Source organism: Oryzias latipes, chromosome 13, assembly GCF_053564925.1.
Source record: "Oryzias latipes strain Hd-rR chromosome 13, Olatipes_Hd-rR_3.1".
Lineage (NCBI taxonomy): Eukaryota > Metazoa > Chordata > Actinopteri > Beloniformes > Adrianichthyidae > Oryzias > Oryzias latipes.
In genome coordinates, this window is record NC_136249.1 from 32,419,879 (window position 1) to 32,435,228 (window position 15,350).

The window sequence follows — 15,350 nt, forward strand, 5'->3', positions numbered from 1 at the left end:
ATCCCTAAAATGTACAACATTTGTCACATTTTCTGCTTTACGTACTTTACTTTGTGCTTTTCTTATTTTTTGAAGCTGCTTGACAACTTTCCCAATGTGAGATCGAAACGTTTTTTTGTTTCTTTGAACTTAGCTCAAAGTGTTTTTCTTTTTTTCAGCCATTTCACATTTAGTCTGACTTAACAATTAGTCAGTCCGTTAAAAGATCATTCAGCATTATTCGCCTCCTTCTTTAGCTTTATTTTGTTTTGATCTTTGACCATCGTCACAATTATTCTATTTTATTCTTGTTTTTTGCAACCGTTTATCTACAGTTTTAGCATTTTGTTCAATTCTTTTATTAATCTTATTTGAAACGTTTTCATTTTTTTAATTGGTCAATTTTTTTCATATCTGAAACGGCGGATAAAATGTCATCGATTTCGAGTTAAAATCTAATTGTTATGAGCGTATTTTGATGATTATTTATGAGTCCACTGTCTTCTGAAGATGAAAACGTTGATGGTTTATTAAAAAGAAGTTTACATTTAAATTAGGCCCATTAAATTGCAAATTTATTGTTATTGTGAGATCAAGCTGTGCAACACGCACATCGCATTTTGACTGTTTGTTCACATACCATACAAAGTTATATCGTCATCACATTATTGATCACTAATATTGCATAATGCGAGTTTTCCTCACATCGTGCACCCCTACTGGTAATTTAAATACACAAAAATAGTTCAGACGCAATGCATTCTGGTCTATATTTGCCCATCTAGTGAGCGTCGATGCACACTGGTTTTTCGCAGAGACTTCTTGGAAATTTCTAGGGCACTCGATGTTGGAATTGTAGATTTGGAAAGGACTAGAAAATGGCGAACGCACTACATAGGGCACTATGTAGTGAGTAAAGAAGGAATTCGGACACAACCATGATCTTAATAATAATTCTACGTTGTGATGGTCATTTTAGGTATTTAGAAAGTTCTTAGGGATTCACTAAGTCTTTTTACTGTTTTTATTCTTCATTTTTTTAGCTTCTCATTGGCTGTCCTACATTTTCCTTAAACATTTTCTCATCATAAATGTGACTTTCTATCACGAGGACAATCCTGGTTTCTTTGTGGGTTTTTTGTGTACAACAGCTGCAGATTGAGGTGTTTCCATCAGTTCTAGCTGAACAATATTTTTGGGGGGGCTTTCCTGTATTTGATTCTCCTCTGGTGTCCTGGTTGTGTGCAGCACAGCTGTTTCAGAGCAGGGCTCGTCCTGCTGTCCTGTTTTATCAGCACAATAGACTTTAGCTTTTTCATTTAGTGCGGGACGCTGTCTCTGTCTATGTGTGTCTCTGCCGGTTACACATCCTTTCATTCACCGCCTCTTTTATTCATCTACCTTCACTTCCTCTGCAGACCACTGCTCCCCCTACAGTACGTCGATGGAATCTCTTCATTTAATCTTTAAAGCCAAGTTACTCATGGATAGAAGGCTTTTGTGTCAAAACTTTTGTTTTAATTATTAAAATCATTTCAACATCTAGTGGTAGACAATATTTTAATATATGGGAGCCGTCATGTGCTGTCTTATTTAAATAAACTTTATTAGGATAAACCTTTTAAACTTCCAAATCAAGAAAAACAGAAAACCTTAAATGCGTCTGTCTTTCTGCTTTGCATTGGGCCAATTGTAACCTGGATCCTCCACAATAGAAAAGGTGTTTGCTGCCATGTTTGATTTCCTGTGCAGCCGCCTTCGCAGTGTGAGGATGTGTGTGGATTTTTGTGTGTGTGTGAGGATGTGTGTGTGACCGTGTGCCTCGTCTGCGGTTGGATGCCACTGAAGTGCGTTTCGTCCCTCGCTCCGGCCCCGTTCTCCAGGAGCCGAATTCCAGACGAGCAAACAAAAGAAAGCCGCCGCTGCCGCCGTGTGGGGGACGCCCGGGTGGGGGGGGTGGGCCAGCACCGGAGAAAGACGGGATACTTCACAGAGCAGAACCAGCAGCCTGTTTTTGTGTGTGGGGTGGGGGGGTGGGGGGGCTTGGTTGATGAAAACAGACCCGTAAACTGAGCGCTGCGCCTCTCAGACGTTTGGGCCTCCCCCATTATCTGGATTGGTTTTGTCCCTCTGTGCTTTTCCTGCTTTGTTAGTTTTCTATCAGTCTCTCAACCTAATGGGGGGGCAGTGACCCCCCCCCCCCCCCCATACCTGCTTGGTTGTCCATAACGTTGCAACACAAAAAACATTTTCTGATCCTCTAAACATCTTAATCCATCGTGAAAAGAAAGCTGATGTGATTTATGTCATGAGGGCACCTTAAACCAACCCTACCACAGGTTTGCAGAGGGGTTAGCGGTCTGTCGGGGGCTTAAATCCCAGGCTAAACGGACTACGTGTCTTAGGGCAACAATTTTAATGCCACGGTGCGAAAGTAATCAGTCAGTGGAGTTCTTTGAATGTTTCCTGCTTTACAATGCAAACGCAGCAGGAGAACAGACGACACGCCTCCAGGGTGAAGGAAAAAGACATCAGAATATCTGCAACACTCCCAAAGCTGAGGGCAGACTCAAGTCCATCTTTATTTATGCAGATTAAAAGACTAAATGGAGATTAAAAGAATCCATCCATCTGGTTCTGTTTCAAATCTGCTGTTAAAAGGATTTTACACACTACCAGAGGTACAGTAGCTGCCAACAGAGTCTCACCTTTATGTTCCAGAATGTAACGCAAACTCCTAAAATCCAACTCTGATCACGTTTTGCTCTTTTCCCCCCAAAAGAATTAAGAATCGTCCTACTTCCGGGTAGGAAAATGAGCTGCGAAAATAACTAATTTTTAATAAAATAATCACTCTTTAGTGTGCCAAACCTAATATACACCGTACAGCATTATAAATAAGGGGGAAAAAATGGTTGTCCTCTGGACAACCTGCCAAGTTGTCCTCCCAAATTTTTGGTTGTCCTTCGATACCAATATTCAACAGCAACGAAACCTACTCAGATGTCAGTACTTACATCTTTATTTCTTTTATACATCTAATATCAACTGCCTCTTATGATGGACATTTAAAAAACTCTTTAAATATTAAAAACAAACATTTTACTAAATATTGAAGCATCTGGTTACACAAAGTATTGCCAAAAACTTGAAACTAAATCTTTTTGTGTGTTTTGGAGACCTCTAGCGGTCGCACCAGGTAGTGTTGTTCATCACATATTTGAATACTGGTAATCTTTATTGAAAAGTGCACATGGACAAATAGAAAGGATACGCTAGCATGCACGCACTTCGTCTGTCAGTGGAAAGAATTTGCTGCATACGTCTCAATTCAGAGGTTCCCAAAAACTAACACTTAAAACTTGAAAAATAGTCGAAAAATACCAAAAATGTTGAATAAAAGACCAGGTTGTCACACGGACAACCACCAGGTTCATTTTGGTTGTCCTCCGTGAAATCTGGTTGTCTCGGACAACAGGATAACCGCTTATGTCGAACGCTGCCGTATATATGGATATAGTTTACTAGGGGTGTAGGAAAAAATCGATTCGGCAAAATATCGCGATAGTTCATTTGGCGATACTCGTATCGATTCAAAATGCTGCCAGAACGATATTTGTTTAACTATTTCTGAGCGTCCTTCAGTGTCTGACTCTTGTTTTCCGCTTCACCCTCCGACCGCTAGTTGGCAGCAGAGGACACGGAGCCTCTTTGAGCAGCTCTACACGTGCAAAACAACAGAAAGACTGCAGCCATAGGCAGCTTGTTCTGTTGTTATGAGACATGAGCTACTTAGTTTTTCCTTGGGATGGATACCAAACAGAAACTCTGTGCCATGTTGCTCCCAGTAACATATAAAAACGCGGATTGCTGTACTTTTTAGCGGCTCAGATAAGAACGAGAGAAGCAGTGCAGCAGCTAATGCACTTAGCATCGGCTAAAATGCTGTCGGCAAAGCGGGCCAAAGTGCTGTAGAACCTCACAGTATTAGATTCTAGTTTTTCTGATGGATCAGAGGGATGTGAACAACGCTCTGAAAAAAGGCCAACGTCGTGGCGATGAGCGTTACCAGTTTACTTCCACGTGTGAAAAAGCGTGGCTGCACAATGGTGCAGAGCAGACTGTGATGTAAAAAAAAGCCTCTTTGTCACATTAAAACAACTTTCCTTCATTGTCATGGAACATTCGTTAAGGAAAATTCATTCTTTGTCTTTTCTCATTTTGAAAAATATTTTGTTGTGAAAATCAGACAATGTTGACCGTTCCCTTTCTATATTTTTTCTTACCAAAATAAAAGCACTATGAATGTGTTTGGGTAAAAGCAATCTATATATGAGATACAGTTGCAGTGCTTAACATTGTGAACATTAAATAAACTGAATTTGACAATTTTATTACAATGGAAGACGTATTGAAATTCAGGTAGAGTTTTTTCAAAGTCATATTTAGAAAAAAGGAAAGAAAATATGTAAATATATAAATATCGGGTATGTATCGTATCGCCAGACTCTTGCTAATACACACCCCTATAGTTTACTCTGAAAGGTTTTAGTCACAAAGACGACAGATATTTGTAGACGACAACAGTTCCTCCTTGAACAGAATGAGGAATTCAGGAAACCTGGTTGAAAAACACATTTCTCCTGTCTTCACATTAGCCTTAATGAAAAGAAAAACAATAAAAATCCAAATCTTGAAAGATTTTTTTATTTCTGAATCAAAGTATGTTAAATTTGAACCAAATTGAGACATTTGGGGGCAGAAGACCATGAAAGTTTGATGCATCAAGATTTATTTATATATTAATGCATGTTTGCCAAAACCCATTAATATCACAAATCACTGAGTTTTCAAATAAAATATACAAAACATTAGTAATAAAACAGAGAAATTCATTATTTCAAATGGTCACATACCTTTGATTAATGTTAAAAGACAAACATTCAAAGTCCAGGTAAGCACACCTGAAGCTGCTTGGAATCGAAAAAGGTCTTTAGATTATTCGTTTTGTTAAATGAATCCTTTAATAAAGGTCATGGACTTTGTTCTTCTTCATCTATATTCTTTAGCGATGAGAAGAGAAGGAAATGGTTTTAAAATAGAACACGTTCATGGTTTATTTTAAACCTGCATTCCATTTGAACATTTTTAAAACCTGCAAAATATTGAAATCAATGGGGGGAAAAAGTTATGTCTTATTTTTTTTGTCTTATTTTTTTTCTGACAAAAAAATGGAATTATCTCTGAAATAAAAAGCCAAATTTTCTAATAAAGCTGACAGCAAAGCCTTTCAGTTTCCTTTACTGGGATATCAAGATGACGGCCTGAGTCAGCGTAGCATAAAATAGCATACAATAAAACAACTTAATTTCTAAAGCACTTTTCACAGAAAGACATTTCAAAGGACTTTACCAAAAGATGGTATAAAATTGAAACCAAAACACAGAGAGGTAGTAAAATCTAATAACTGTTCAAACTCAAGAAAACAATGTGTAAAATCAACTAAAAGCTCTCCTGAATAAAATCGTCATGACCTCTCAAAGCTAGTTTTTGGAATAGAGCGATGAAGAAGACAGTTTTTGGTCCTTCAATAGAGAAGAATGGAACATGTTTGGACCAGAGGTCTCACCGGGTCATGCTCTTCTGGACCCAACGGAAGTCCAAACCCAGCTGTTAGGCGCTGATGTACAAACATAATTCTATCAATAATTAAAAGAAGTGAAGAACAGTTGGTTTATGTTACATTGGGGGGGGGGGGGGGGGGGGGGTCTCATCTCCTAGACTTTGAGCCAAACGTAGAACCTTCAACAGCTTAAGTTGCAGTTCTAGTGCTTATATTTCTATTTCCAAAAGGTTTTCCATTGGAGTGTGAACAGAGTTTAACCGTACAGAGACGTGAAGGAAGGAAAGGCTGAGGGCTGAAGCTCATCTCCACAGCTGGGCCTCAGATGGGTCCATGACACCCCCCCCCCTCCCCAAAACCCCCACCCACCCCTAGGGAGCCGTAGATCCCGGGGATTAATACCTGGGGGAGCACCAACTGTGACGGAGCTGATCCCGTGGGAGGGAAGCGGGATAACGTGTGGAAAAACGGTGCATTCAAGTACAATCTGGGAAAAATGTTCCCCTTTTCCTTTTTAATCATCCATTTGCAACAGAAATGAGTATTTTTGCTCCACGATTCAAAATAGAAACCACAAAGAGAGCGGGGTTTTTTTTTAGATCTCCTATCAATGTTAAACCTTGAGAATATTTTTTTAATGGTTTTTCTTTTTTTTTTTATCAACATCCAGACTCAATAACATCACATCAGACTTTTTTTAAAAGAAGAAATTCCTCCTGAATGTTTTTGAATCTTTAAGTTTAATCTTTAAGCAAGACCTGGAAAATGTGTTAAAAAAAAACAAAACGAGGCAGAAATAGAGAAGCAGGAGATGTGATGGATTATGTGCTAATTCTTCCTAAACTCTGATGACCAGCTGATGCCCCACACCGTCCCCGTGGACGCATGCTTCTGTTGACGGATGGACAGGGTCACCGTTCGGGAGCACCGAAAAGAAACATAAACGAGGAAACGCAGTCCTTTCTGCCAAAAATAATCCAGTGTTTCTACACAGAAACGCCTCTGATCTCTGAAGTTTACTGACTCTCCTGCCGGTTCCGTCTCAGCCCTCCAAACATGTTCTGCTTCAAAATCTTTCATCTTTTTCTTTTTTAACACCTCAATTGCACATTTATAACTCCATTCTTATGAAATTGCCCCCTTTTTCAGTCAGTAAATTCCAGAAAATGATAGCTCAAATCATGATCCCTCCACCACCGTGCTTGACAACTGTGCAGATGATGACTTAAAGAGAGATAGAAACTAATTTATGATCAATTTCCCAAGCTCAACAAGACACTCCAAAACTCTTGCCTCTTTGGAAATGTGGACAGACGCTGGAGGAAAACTGCTGTGTTTGGCTGAAGGCGATAAAACGTTGATCAACTGTTAAACTTGCAATTCTAAACTCGATTAGCTAATTAAAATCCAGTTCCTGTTTTTGAAAATAAAGAAAAATGTCTAATTTATTCAATCACATTTACTCTTTTTATTTATTTTTTTAAGTACCAAGATAAACATTTATATAAAGTGATTATCGGCTGAATTGTTGAAATTTTTCTGGATTTTCTTTTGTCCTCAGAGTTCTTGAAGTCCCACCCCGATCATGTTTTGATCTATTTTTAAAGCTATTTATGAAATGATGATAATGTGGTTTTTAAGGCCAAACACCCTGTGCCGTTTTCTATTGAAACTGTATGGCAACAATTAGAGTTCGAAAAACTCAGAAATGCCTCTTTTCTGACGCCCCTCCTTTGTCTGTTGCTGCATGGAGGTGTCGTCTGTCCTCCAGGGTCAATATGTGTCACGGCGTCGATGATGAGCAAACGCTGGATCCAGTTTGTGTTTAAACGGGGTGGGGGGTCGGTTGATTGATCCTGAGCTGCGGTTCATTTGAGTTTCCACAGGAAGGCATCACTTTAATCAGAGAGATGGGAGGCGGAGGATGAGGCAGCACTTTAAAAGCACATTGATGGATGGGGAGGGGGGGTCAGAGGAGAAGCTCGCCCTGGGGAGGGGCTTTTGTTGTCAGCATCAGCACGGCGCTCTGACAAGAGCCCAGGTCTGGATCTCATGGGTGGGTGTGGGGGGGGGCATACATGGTTCGATCCACCACTTCTTGTGTGGTCCAAACCAACTTTTTCTGAAAAGTGCAAATGCTTTTTCTCGTTTCTATGTATGTCTCCCCTGTTTTACTTGTTATTTGTCGTTGTTGTGTTGCTATTTTGTGTACTATTGTGACTTTATCTGATTTGTTTTTTTTTTTTCAGCTGTTTCGAGAGGTCCGCATCATGAAGACTCTGAACCATCCAAACATCGGTGGGTCGCGCTGCAGAAAGCTTCCTCTGGTTCTCCTGCTGGTGGTTTTTGTGTTTTTGTGACGCTCGGTTTGCTTGTCATTTTGTCACACAGTCCAGCTGTTTGAGGTGATCGAGACGGAGAAGACCCTTTACCTGGTCATGGAGTACGCCAGCGGAGGTGAGCCCAATCAGCCGTCGGGGTTGAAGTAGTGGAAGCTAACGGGCTTCCTCCTGGTCTCTCTCTGTGTTCCCCTTCGTCTTCTGCTGCAGCTGCTCTTTGTTTGCTGTGCGATCTCTGACGTCCATTACCTAATAAGGCTGCGGCGCCTCACCAGCTGACTCGCTGCTTTAGGGAAAAAAAAAAAAAGCCTCATCAGCATTTTTTCGCTGCTCAGCACCTCAACGGTTAAGATGATTGGCCGGAAGAGCTGCGCCTAAAAGCCATTAAAGCTGCTGGAAATGCATTCACATGTTCTGAAATCCTCCCACGATTCATGCTGTGGGTTTTTGTTTCAGGCAATGAAATCAAAAGAAAACATTCATTATTGAGGCAAAAATTGAGCTGAGTTTTACACACAAGGTTCAACTCTAAGTAAAACTGCCGTTAATCACAAATTAACATTCTGTGTAAAAGCACGGTGGTGGCAGTATCATGGCACGGTGCTGGTTTTACTACCTGTAGGCCATCACACTGGTTTAACTGTCACTATAAGTGAATTAAAAGAACAAATGAGACTCGAATGAGAACGATTTGACCTTCAGTACAGCTGCCTTTGAAAAAAATGATCAACCGATTTGATTTGATCGGATTCTATCCATCAAATCTGAATTTACTGGTGGGTGTTTTTTAGGATAAAATTTGCGTGTGTTTTTTTTTTTAGTTTGTCATGCAAGAATTTATAGTTTTATTGAAAAAAGTTTCCTCAGGAATATGTTTAGTCTCTAACAGTCAAATAAAAGCAGTTAATTGAATGGATATTTGGAAATTAAATCAATAGAATCTTTAATTAGTTTGATCGTGAGCTTCTGATTGGCTCTGCAACAGATCGACTACCTGTCCAGGGTAAACCCCGCCTTCGTCAACTGTATAGGGATAGGCCCCAGCATCCCCAATAACCCAGGAAAAAAACGATAACATTATGTTAAAACTTTTATTTTTTTAAATATACTTTTTTTTAAATTAAAACCAGACTGTTTATTTTTAGTAAAAACCTTTTTTTTTAAATATACTTGGAAACAGGTTTGAAAATCAAAGGAGAAAATGCCCAGAAAAGACTTCTGCTTCTTTTAGCTAAAGGAAGGTGTCAGAAGATTTAAAAAAAAAAAAAGACCACCTCTCAGACCAAACTAAAACACAACAAGCTTTAATTCTCTCTTGGTTTTTTTCTCTTCAGGTGAAGTGTTTGACTACCTCGTGGCTCACGGCAGAATGAAGGAGAAAGAAGCCAGAGCCAAGTTCCGACAGGTCAGAAGAACCTTTTGATCTCTGAACCGGAGCTCTGCCCGCTCAGTCGGCCAAACGTCTGCGTCTTCCAAGCTGCAGATCAATCAACAGTTTGCTGCAGCATGAAAGTCGACTGTAAAATATCGCTTGAACAGGAGGGAAGTTTTAAGGGTTCGAACGTTGAAGCTGACGGACGGGATTTCTCTGTTTGAGACCCAGAAGGCGTTTCTGCAGAGCAAAGAGCTGCTGAGATTTCATTCAGGAAGTTTAGTCCTCCTTCCATTGGAGGATGTTGAACGCTCCCGCCTCAGAAAGTCTCTCTCTAACGGTCTGCTCCTCCTCCTCAGATCGTCTCAGCCGTTTACTACTGTCACCAGAAGAACATCGTTCACAGAGACTTGAAGGTCAGTTTGCTTTGCAGCCCAAACATCATTTTCTATGGGGGGAAAAACAGCAACAACGGAGGAGGAATTCTGAGTGCCAACTGCATTTTTGAAGGTAGACGTTCTTCTGCTCTGCAGGCGGAGAACTTGCTATTAGACGCCGACTCCAACATCAAAATAGCTGACTTTGGATTCAGCAATGAATTCACCGAAGGCAGTAAGCTGGACACCTTCTGCGGCTCGCCGCCTTACGCAGCTCCAGAGCTCTTCCAGGGGAAGAAGTACGACGGTCCAGAGGTGGACATCTGGAGTCTGGGCGTCATCCTGTACACGCTGGTCAGCGGCTCGCTGCCCTTTGACGGGCAGAACCTGAAGGTAGGAGCCATAAATCAGACAAAACCTCATGAAAATATTGGTTCAACACCAAAAGTGTTGAAGCTGAAGGCCCACAGAACCCAAACTTTCAGCACAGAAAGGTTTCCAAATCGCACTCTAAATACTTTTTTCTCATGTCTTAGGCTTAAAAATGTGTGTTTTCAAGTTTCTGCAGTGACGTTTGTCTTGAAATTTTGAGGATGTTTCCGCTCGTTTGTCTGCAGGAGCTGCGGGAGCGGGTCCTGAGGGGGAAATACCGCGTGCCGTTTTACATGTCCACGGACTGTGAGGGGATCCTGCGCCGCTTCCTGGTCCTCAACCCCGCCAAGCGCTGCTCGCTGGAGGTGAGAAGGAGAGGATTTTCAGAATAAGATTACAGAAATGCGGCTGTCGCTCTGCTAGGAAAAATGATTTTTTTATCAACTATGAACTGACAAATGTTTATCAAGTGTAAAAAGTTTTGTGTAGAACATGAAATCATATTTAGTTGGATTTGTTTGTCATCTGTTTTCTCTCTTATTACCAGCAAATAATGAAAGATAAGTGGATAAACGTCGGCTATGAGAGTGACGAGTTAAAGCCGCACACCGAGCCTGCAGAGGACTTCACGGATACGAGCCGCATCGGTGAGAATTTAGCTCAACCTGTAGCAGAAACTCTGCCGGTTTCTGCTTTGTCCTCTGACAGAGTCCTACAGTTCTGTCTTTTTTAACCTCCAATTAAAGTTAAAATCCCATCAGCTGTCTCACCCCTGGGTGTGTAAATTTAGTGTGACCCATCCCCTGGGAGAGGTGCAATCAAATCCACTTTAGGAAACCACTTAGTGGTTTAACCCTTCGAGTCCAACCCCTTAATGCTAAATGTCAATAAGGAAGGCATTGGGATCCCATTTGTAGTTTTTGTAGGACCCAATTGTGTTTCTGAACCTCTCAGTCTTAAGGAGGACACTCTACCACTTGGCCACTATCTATATCATATTAGTACAAATAATATTTGTTTGTTGTTACATAAAAAGTGTCCAAACCTGCGTGTTTTGGTCTAAAAAAAAAAAGGAAACCAGCCTCCCACCAGTCCATCAAAAACCTCCCCTTGAGTGTAAGATCGCTGAACAGACAAACATGGTGGGGGTAGAGTGATGGTGTGGGTTTGTCAGTAGTTGTGAGTGTGATTTGCTAAATAAATTCTGTTTACTGTTGGGTAGGTGGGATGTTTGCCGTCAGGTCCTTTGACTGACAACATAATTCATTGGCACCGCCTTAAACAGACTCAACTAGATGAAGCTTTTATTATTGTTTCAAAGGCCCTGCTTGCATTTTGCTGCTCTTACCTGAAGACCTGCTTCTGTGGAGATTTCTAAATGTAAATTATAGACACATTATTGTAATTTAGCTTTTAAATGTCTCATTTAATCAACTTATTTTTGGATTTGTTGGGCTTTTAAGTACTTCCTGGCTTTTATGGTTCATCATTTGTCCTTGCATCTATGCAGTGCCTCCTTAAATTCTAGCCACAGTGTGTCTTTCCTTCCTTTTTACATCTATATTTTAGTGTTTTTTTTTTCTTTTATCTAATGTGCATTATGACTCAATTGTTTTTAACTTATAGTTATATACACCTTTGTTGTTAGTTACTTTGTGTTTGACAGTAAAGCGATTGATTGATCGATTGAGATGCTGAACAGAAACTCTCCCTTACAGATGTGATGGTGGGGATGGGATTTGGCAGGGATGAGATCCGAGACTCGTTGGTCAGTCATAAGTACAATGAGATCACTGCCACATACCTGCTGCTGGGACGCAAAAATGAGGTGAGTCCAAAAGGCTCCATTCTCTTTACATTCCTTTAAAACATGCGTTTATTTAAAGACTCAAGCTCTTAGGAAGGTAGGCTTTAAGGTAGACTTAAACATTTAAAGGAAATATTCAACTTAAGGCCGGTTTCTACTTCCCAGCGATCAGCCATCGCATCAGTCCTGTCCAGAATCGCGCGGTCTAGTGCGTGCTAATGTAGGCTGGTTTTGCTAATGACTGTCCGCAATAACTGCGGAGAACTTCTGAGTGGTGTTTATACTTCTCAAGTCAAATCAAACCAAATCAAATAAAAACAAATCAAATCAAAACTTTATTTATGAAAAGCTCTTCTCATACTTTGCTCAGCTCGAAGTGCTTTACATTTAAACACAAAAACATGCACAGGTATTGCAATAATGTGTCTGTGTGTGAAGTCAGTATTTCCTAACATCTTCAAATAAGCTCCGTGATCCTGTGCTGCAATCGCTTGAAATAAAGATAATGACTTGATTTGCATGCGATTGCGCCACGGGAGTTAAATTCCAGGCGCAGTTGATGATGTCATCAGCAGGCGTCACATTTGCCAGCGATCGATCAACGCCATTCCAGATCGCTGCGAAGCTTTTATTGACCACGTTTTCTTTAGGATTTCTCACAAGGTTTTCCAGAAGGTTAAAGTAAACAATGTTTACATCATTTACATATTTAAAATAGAATATTTGATGCTCAGATTTTTTTTCAAAATTGGAAAACGCTTGAATGAACACAGAAGTAGCCGAGCCAATTTACTAAATTACCACTAGGTGGTCGCTACACAAGCAAGTCAAAAGTACCGCAAAATAAAACAAGTCCGTTATTAGACTTGTTGTAGGTGAGATGCCTTTTTGCTCACTGTTTGAAAGTTGTGTGACTTTTCCAACCAAGAGGAGTCTTCCACAAAGGTGAATACCACAAATCCTTCCCAGGTCAAACCAATGGGACTGGACCTTTTTTCTGTCGGTGGGTTTGTTTACTGACACACCAGTGGAACTGTGGTTGAACGCTCATGACGCTGCTAGTTTGTAATTCAGATTCTGCTTCGAAACATGAGTTTAAGATAGATTAAGCCCCTTTAGTATGTGAATTAAACCTGTTTTATTTGGGGTTTTTTTGGGGGGGAGGGTGTCTGGGTGTCGTGGAGAGCTGCTGTGTTCACTCACAACGTCCAGCTTGTCCTAACCTCCCATGCAGCCTCCTCATTTAGACCTTAGTGAATATAGTGCCCAGTGTAATATACCCCCTTATTATAAACATTTAACTGCAATGTTGTGGTTCTCTTGCCTCCAGAATTCTGAAAGATTATGGATGGATGGATGGATGTGAAAGATTTAATAGTATTCAGAGGAAATCAAGCTGCGTTGATAAAAATATTTGTTGATAAAAAGCCCTGCTCCCATTTAGCCTCCACCAGCATCCACTGATCTCCCCTCCTGCCAGCGAAACTGTCCTGGTTACAACCTCTGACACATGATGCTGAGTTGGTCTGCCCGGTTGCCATGGCAATGATGTGGTTCCAACAGATTTGTGTCGTGTTTTCTTGGTTCATGTTCTTCATTTGCATTTGTCTGTCAGGCGGAGGGTTCAGAGTCTCGCTCAGCCAGCAGCCTGAGTCTGGCTCGGGTCCGGCCCGGCACCATTTCCAACGGGACAAGCAAGCACTCCACGTCCTCCACGTCCTCCGGTGCGGCCTCATCGGCGCACAAGCCGCAGCGCAGCGCCTCAACGTACCATCGCCAGAGACGGCACTCTGACTTCTGTGAGTCCAGACACAGAGACCACCCTGACAGAGACCGTTTACACCCATCCCGGAGGTTTCAACACCACTTTTCTTCCTCCGCCAGGTGGTCCTGCTGCTCCGGGGTCAGTGCTCCCCAAGCGAAGCCCCAGCGGCGCCAGCGAGGCGGTGGCGCATAAAGAAGAGCGGCTGTCCATACGTAAGCCGAGCACCACCACCGTGGGCTCCCGCAGCATCCCCACGCCCTCCAGTCCCATGGTCAGCTCCGCACACAACCCAAATAAGGCCGAAATCCCCGACCGGCGCAAGGAGGCCATCCCAACCACGGTACGACTGAAAGAGCCCCTGACCATCACTGTGACGCATGGAGGCCGATGACAAACCTGTTAGCATACAAAAGAACTAACTCCTTCCATGAGAGTTCAATAAAGAAAGGATTATTTAACACCTTACAGACAATTTTACCTGAGATTAACATTCAGATCTTCATCATCAAAGACAGTAAATTTAATCTGATCAAATCAGAATCTTAAGTTTGCTTTTTTCATGTTCACCCACCACCTTATCTCAATACAGCAGATCGACAGAGCAATAAATTAAATGTATCCACATTTATTCCCAGAATAACATCCCTGCCAGTGCCATGACCCGAAGAAACACGTATGTGTGTACGGACCGGTCCAACACAGACAGAACGCTGCAAAACGGCAAAGAAAACAGGTGAGTCGCCACTATCTTTACCTTCGTTATTCACTGACAACTAGGGGCGTTGGAATTAATCGATTCATCGATGAACTGATTTCTATTCTAAGGATCGAACCGGATAGATTCAGCCTGAGGCAGAATCGATATAAGCCATTAAAAAATCGTTTCAAAATGAGATAAATTTTATTGTGACCATCCAGTCTGCTAGAATGTTCTAATAATGTTCCCTTTGGATTATTTGGATGTGGAAAAACAACAGTGGGCTGAACTTTAGGAAACTAAAATGTGAATGGATTGGACATTCATTCTTGTTTGTTTGGACACATTGTTAACTTGTTCAGTCATGACGCTGCAGTGTGTAGCCTGCTAGCTCGGTAGCAGAGTGTTGCAGCCAGGTCTCCAGGATGAGCAGAGCTCAAACATCCTTGTCGTTTTTTGCGCTTTGCAGCCTCAGTTCGTCCATTTTATCAGTGAGGGATCTGGCGTTTAAGCTGGGGAGCGGTGGTTTGAACAGTTCCCTCCGTAGCCTGGTTAACACGCCAGCTCTGCTGCCCTCAGGTGTGATCAGCCCGACCGAGTGTGCACAAAACATACATGGAAATCATCCAAACACAACACCGACCATTCCAGCACCAGGCTGCTGCAACTGTGAAAGAGAAGATTCACCAGATTTGCACCACTTTGACATTTTGCACCAAGCCTCTTCCAACTATAGGTGGCGGACATGCATTAGTAAACTGTAGTAAAAGAGGAAGAAGCCCCTCCCTGCTTGTCCAGTGTGAACACTAGGGCTGCACGATATGAGCAAAACAGCCAAAAACATCATTTCCATTTCACTGCAACAGTTTAATTCAAATAAAAGTCAAAATAACTTTAATTCAATTCTCGGAAGTTTGGTATGTGCACAGAAGGAGTCAAGGTGGCGGTATTTAACGCATTTTGTACTCCTCTGTATACAGCTCATCTTTGGACAAACTATAAAAGTGCCAGTATGAGAA

The 15,350-nt window shown here is 41.6% G+C and overlaps 1 protein-coding gene across 3 annotated transcripts in view; it reads left to right on the top strand.

Annotated features, from left to right (window-relative positions):
- mark4b (MAP/microtubule affinity-regulating kinase 4b) overlaps window positions 1-15,350 on the top strand; it is a 61,853-nt gene that overhangs the window by 30,394 nt on the left and 16,109 nt on the right. For all 3 annotated transcript variants that reach the window (XM_023961590.2, XM_023961591.2, XM_023961589.2), the window contains exons 4-14: window positions 7,852-7,900; window positions 7,994-8,059; window positions 9,276-9,346; window positions 9,673-9,729; window positions 9,847-10,083; window positions 10,308-10,427; window positions 10,610-10,709; window positions 11,781-11,890; window positions 13,485-13,668; window positions 13,754-13,974; window positions 14,270-14,367. In XM_023961590.2, the coding sequence (XP_023817358.1) occupies window positions 7,852-7,900; window positions 7,994-8,059; window positions 9,276-9,346; window positions 9,673-9,729; window positions 9,847-10,083; window positions 10,308-10,427; window positions 10,610-10,709; window positions 11,781-11,890; window positions 13,485-13,668; window positions 13,754-13,974; window positions 14,270-14,367 (1,313 nt within the window). The remainder of the gene's footprint in view (window positions 1-7,851; window positions 7,901-7,993; window positions 8,060-9,275; window positions 9,347-9,672; window positions 9,730-9,846; window positions 10,084-10,307; window positions 10,428-10,609; window positions 10,710-11,780; window positions 11,891-13,484; window positions 13,669-13,753; window positions 13,975-14,269; window positions 14,368-15,350) is intronic.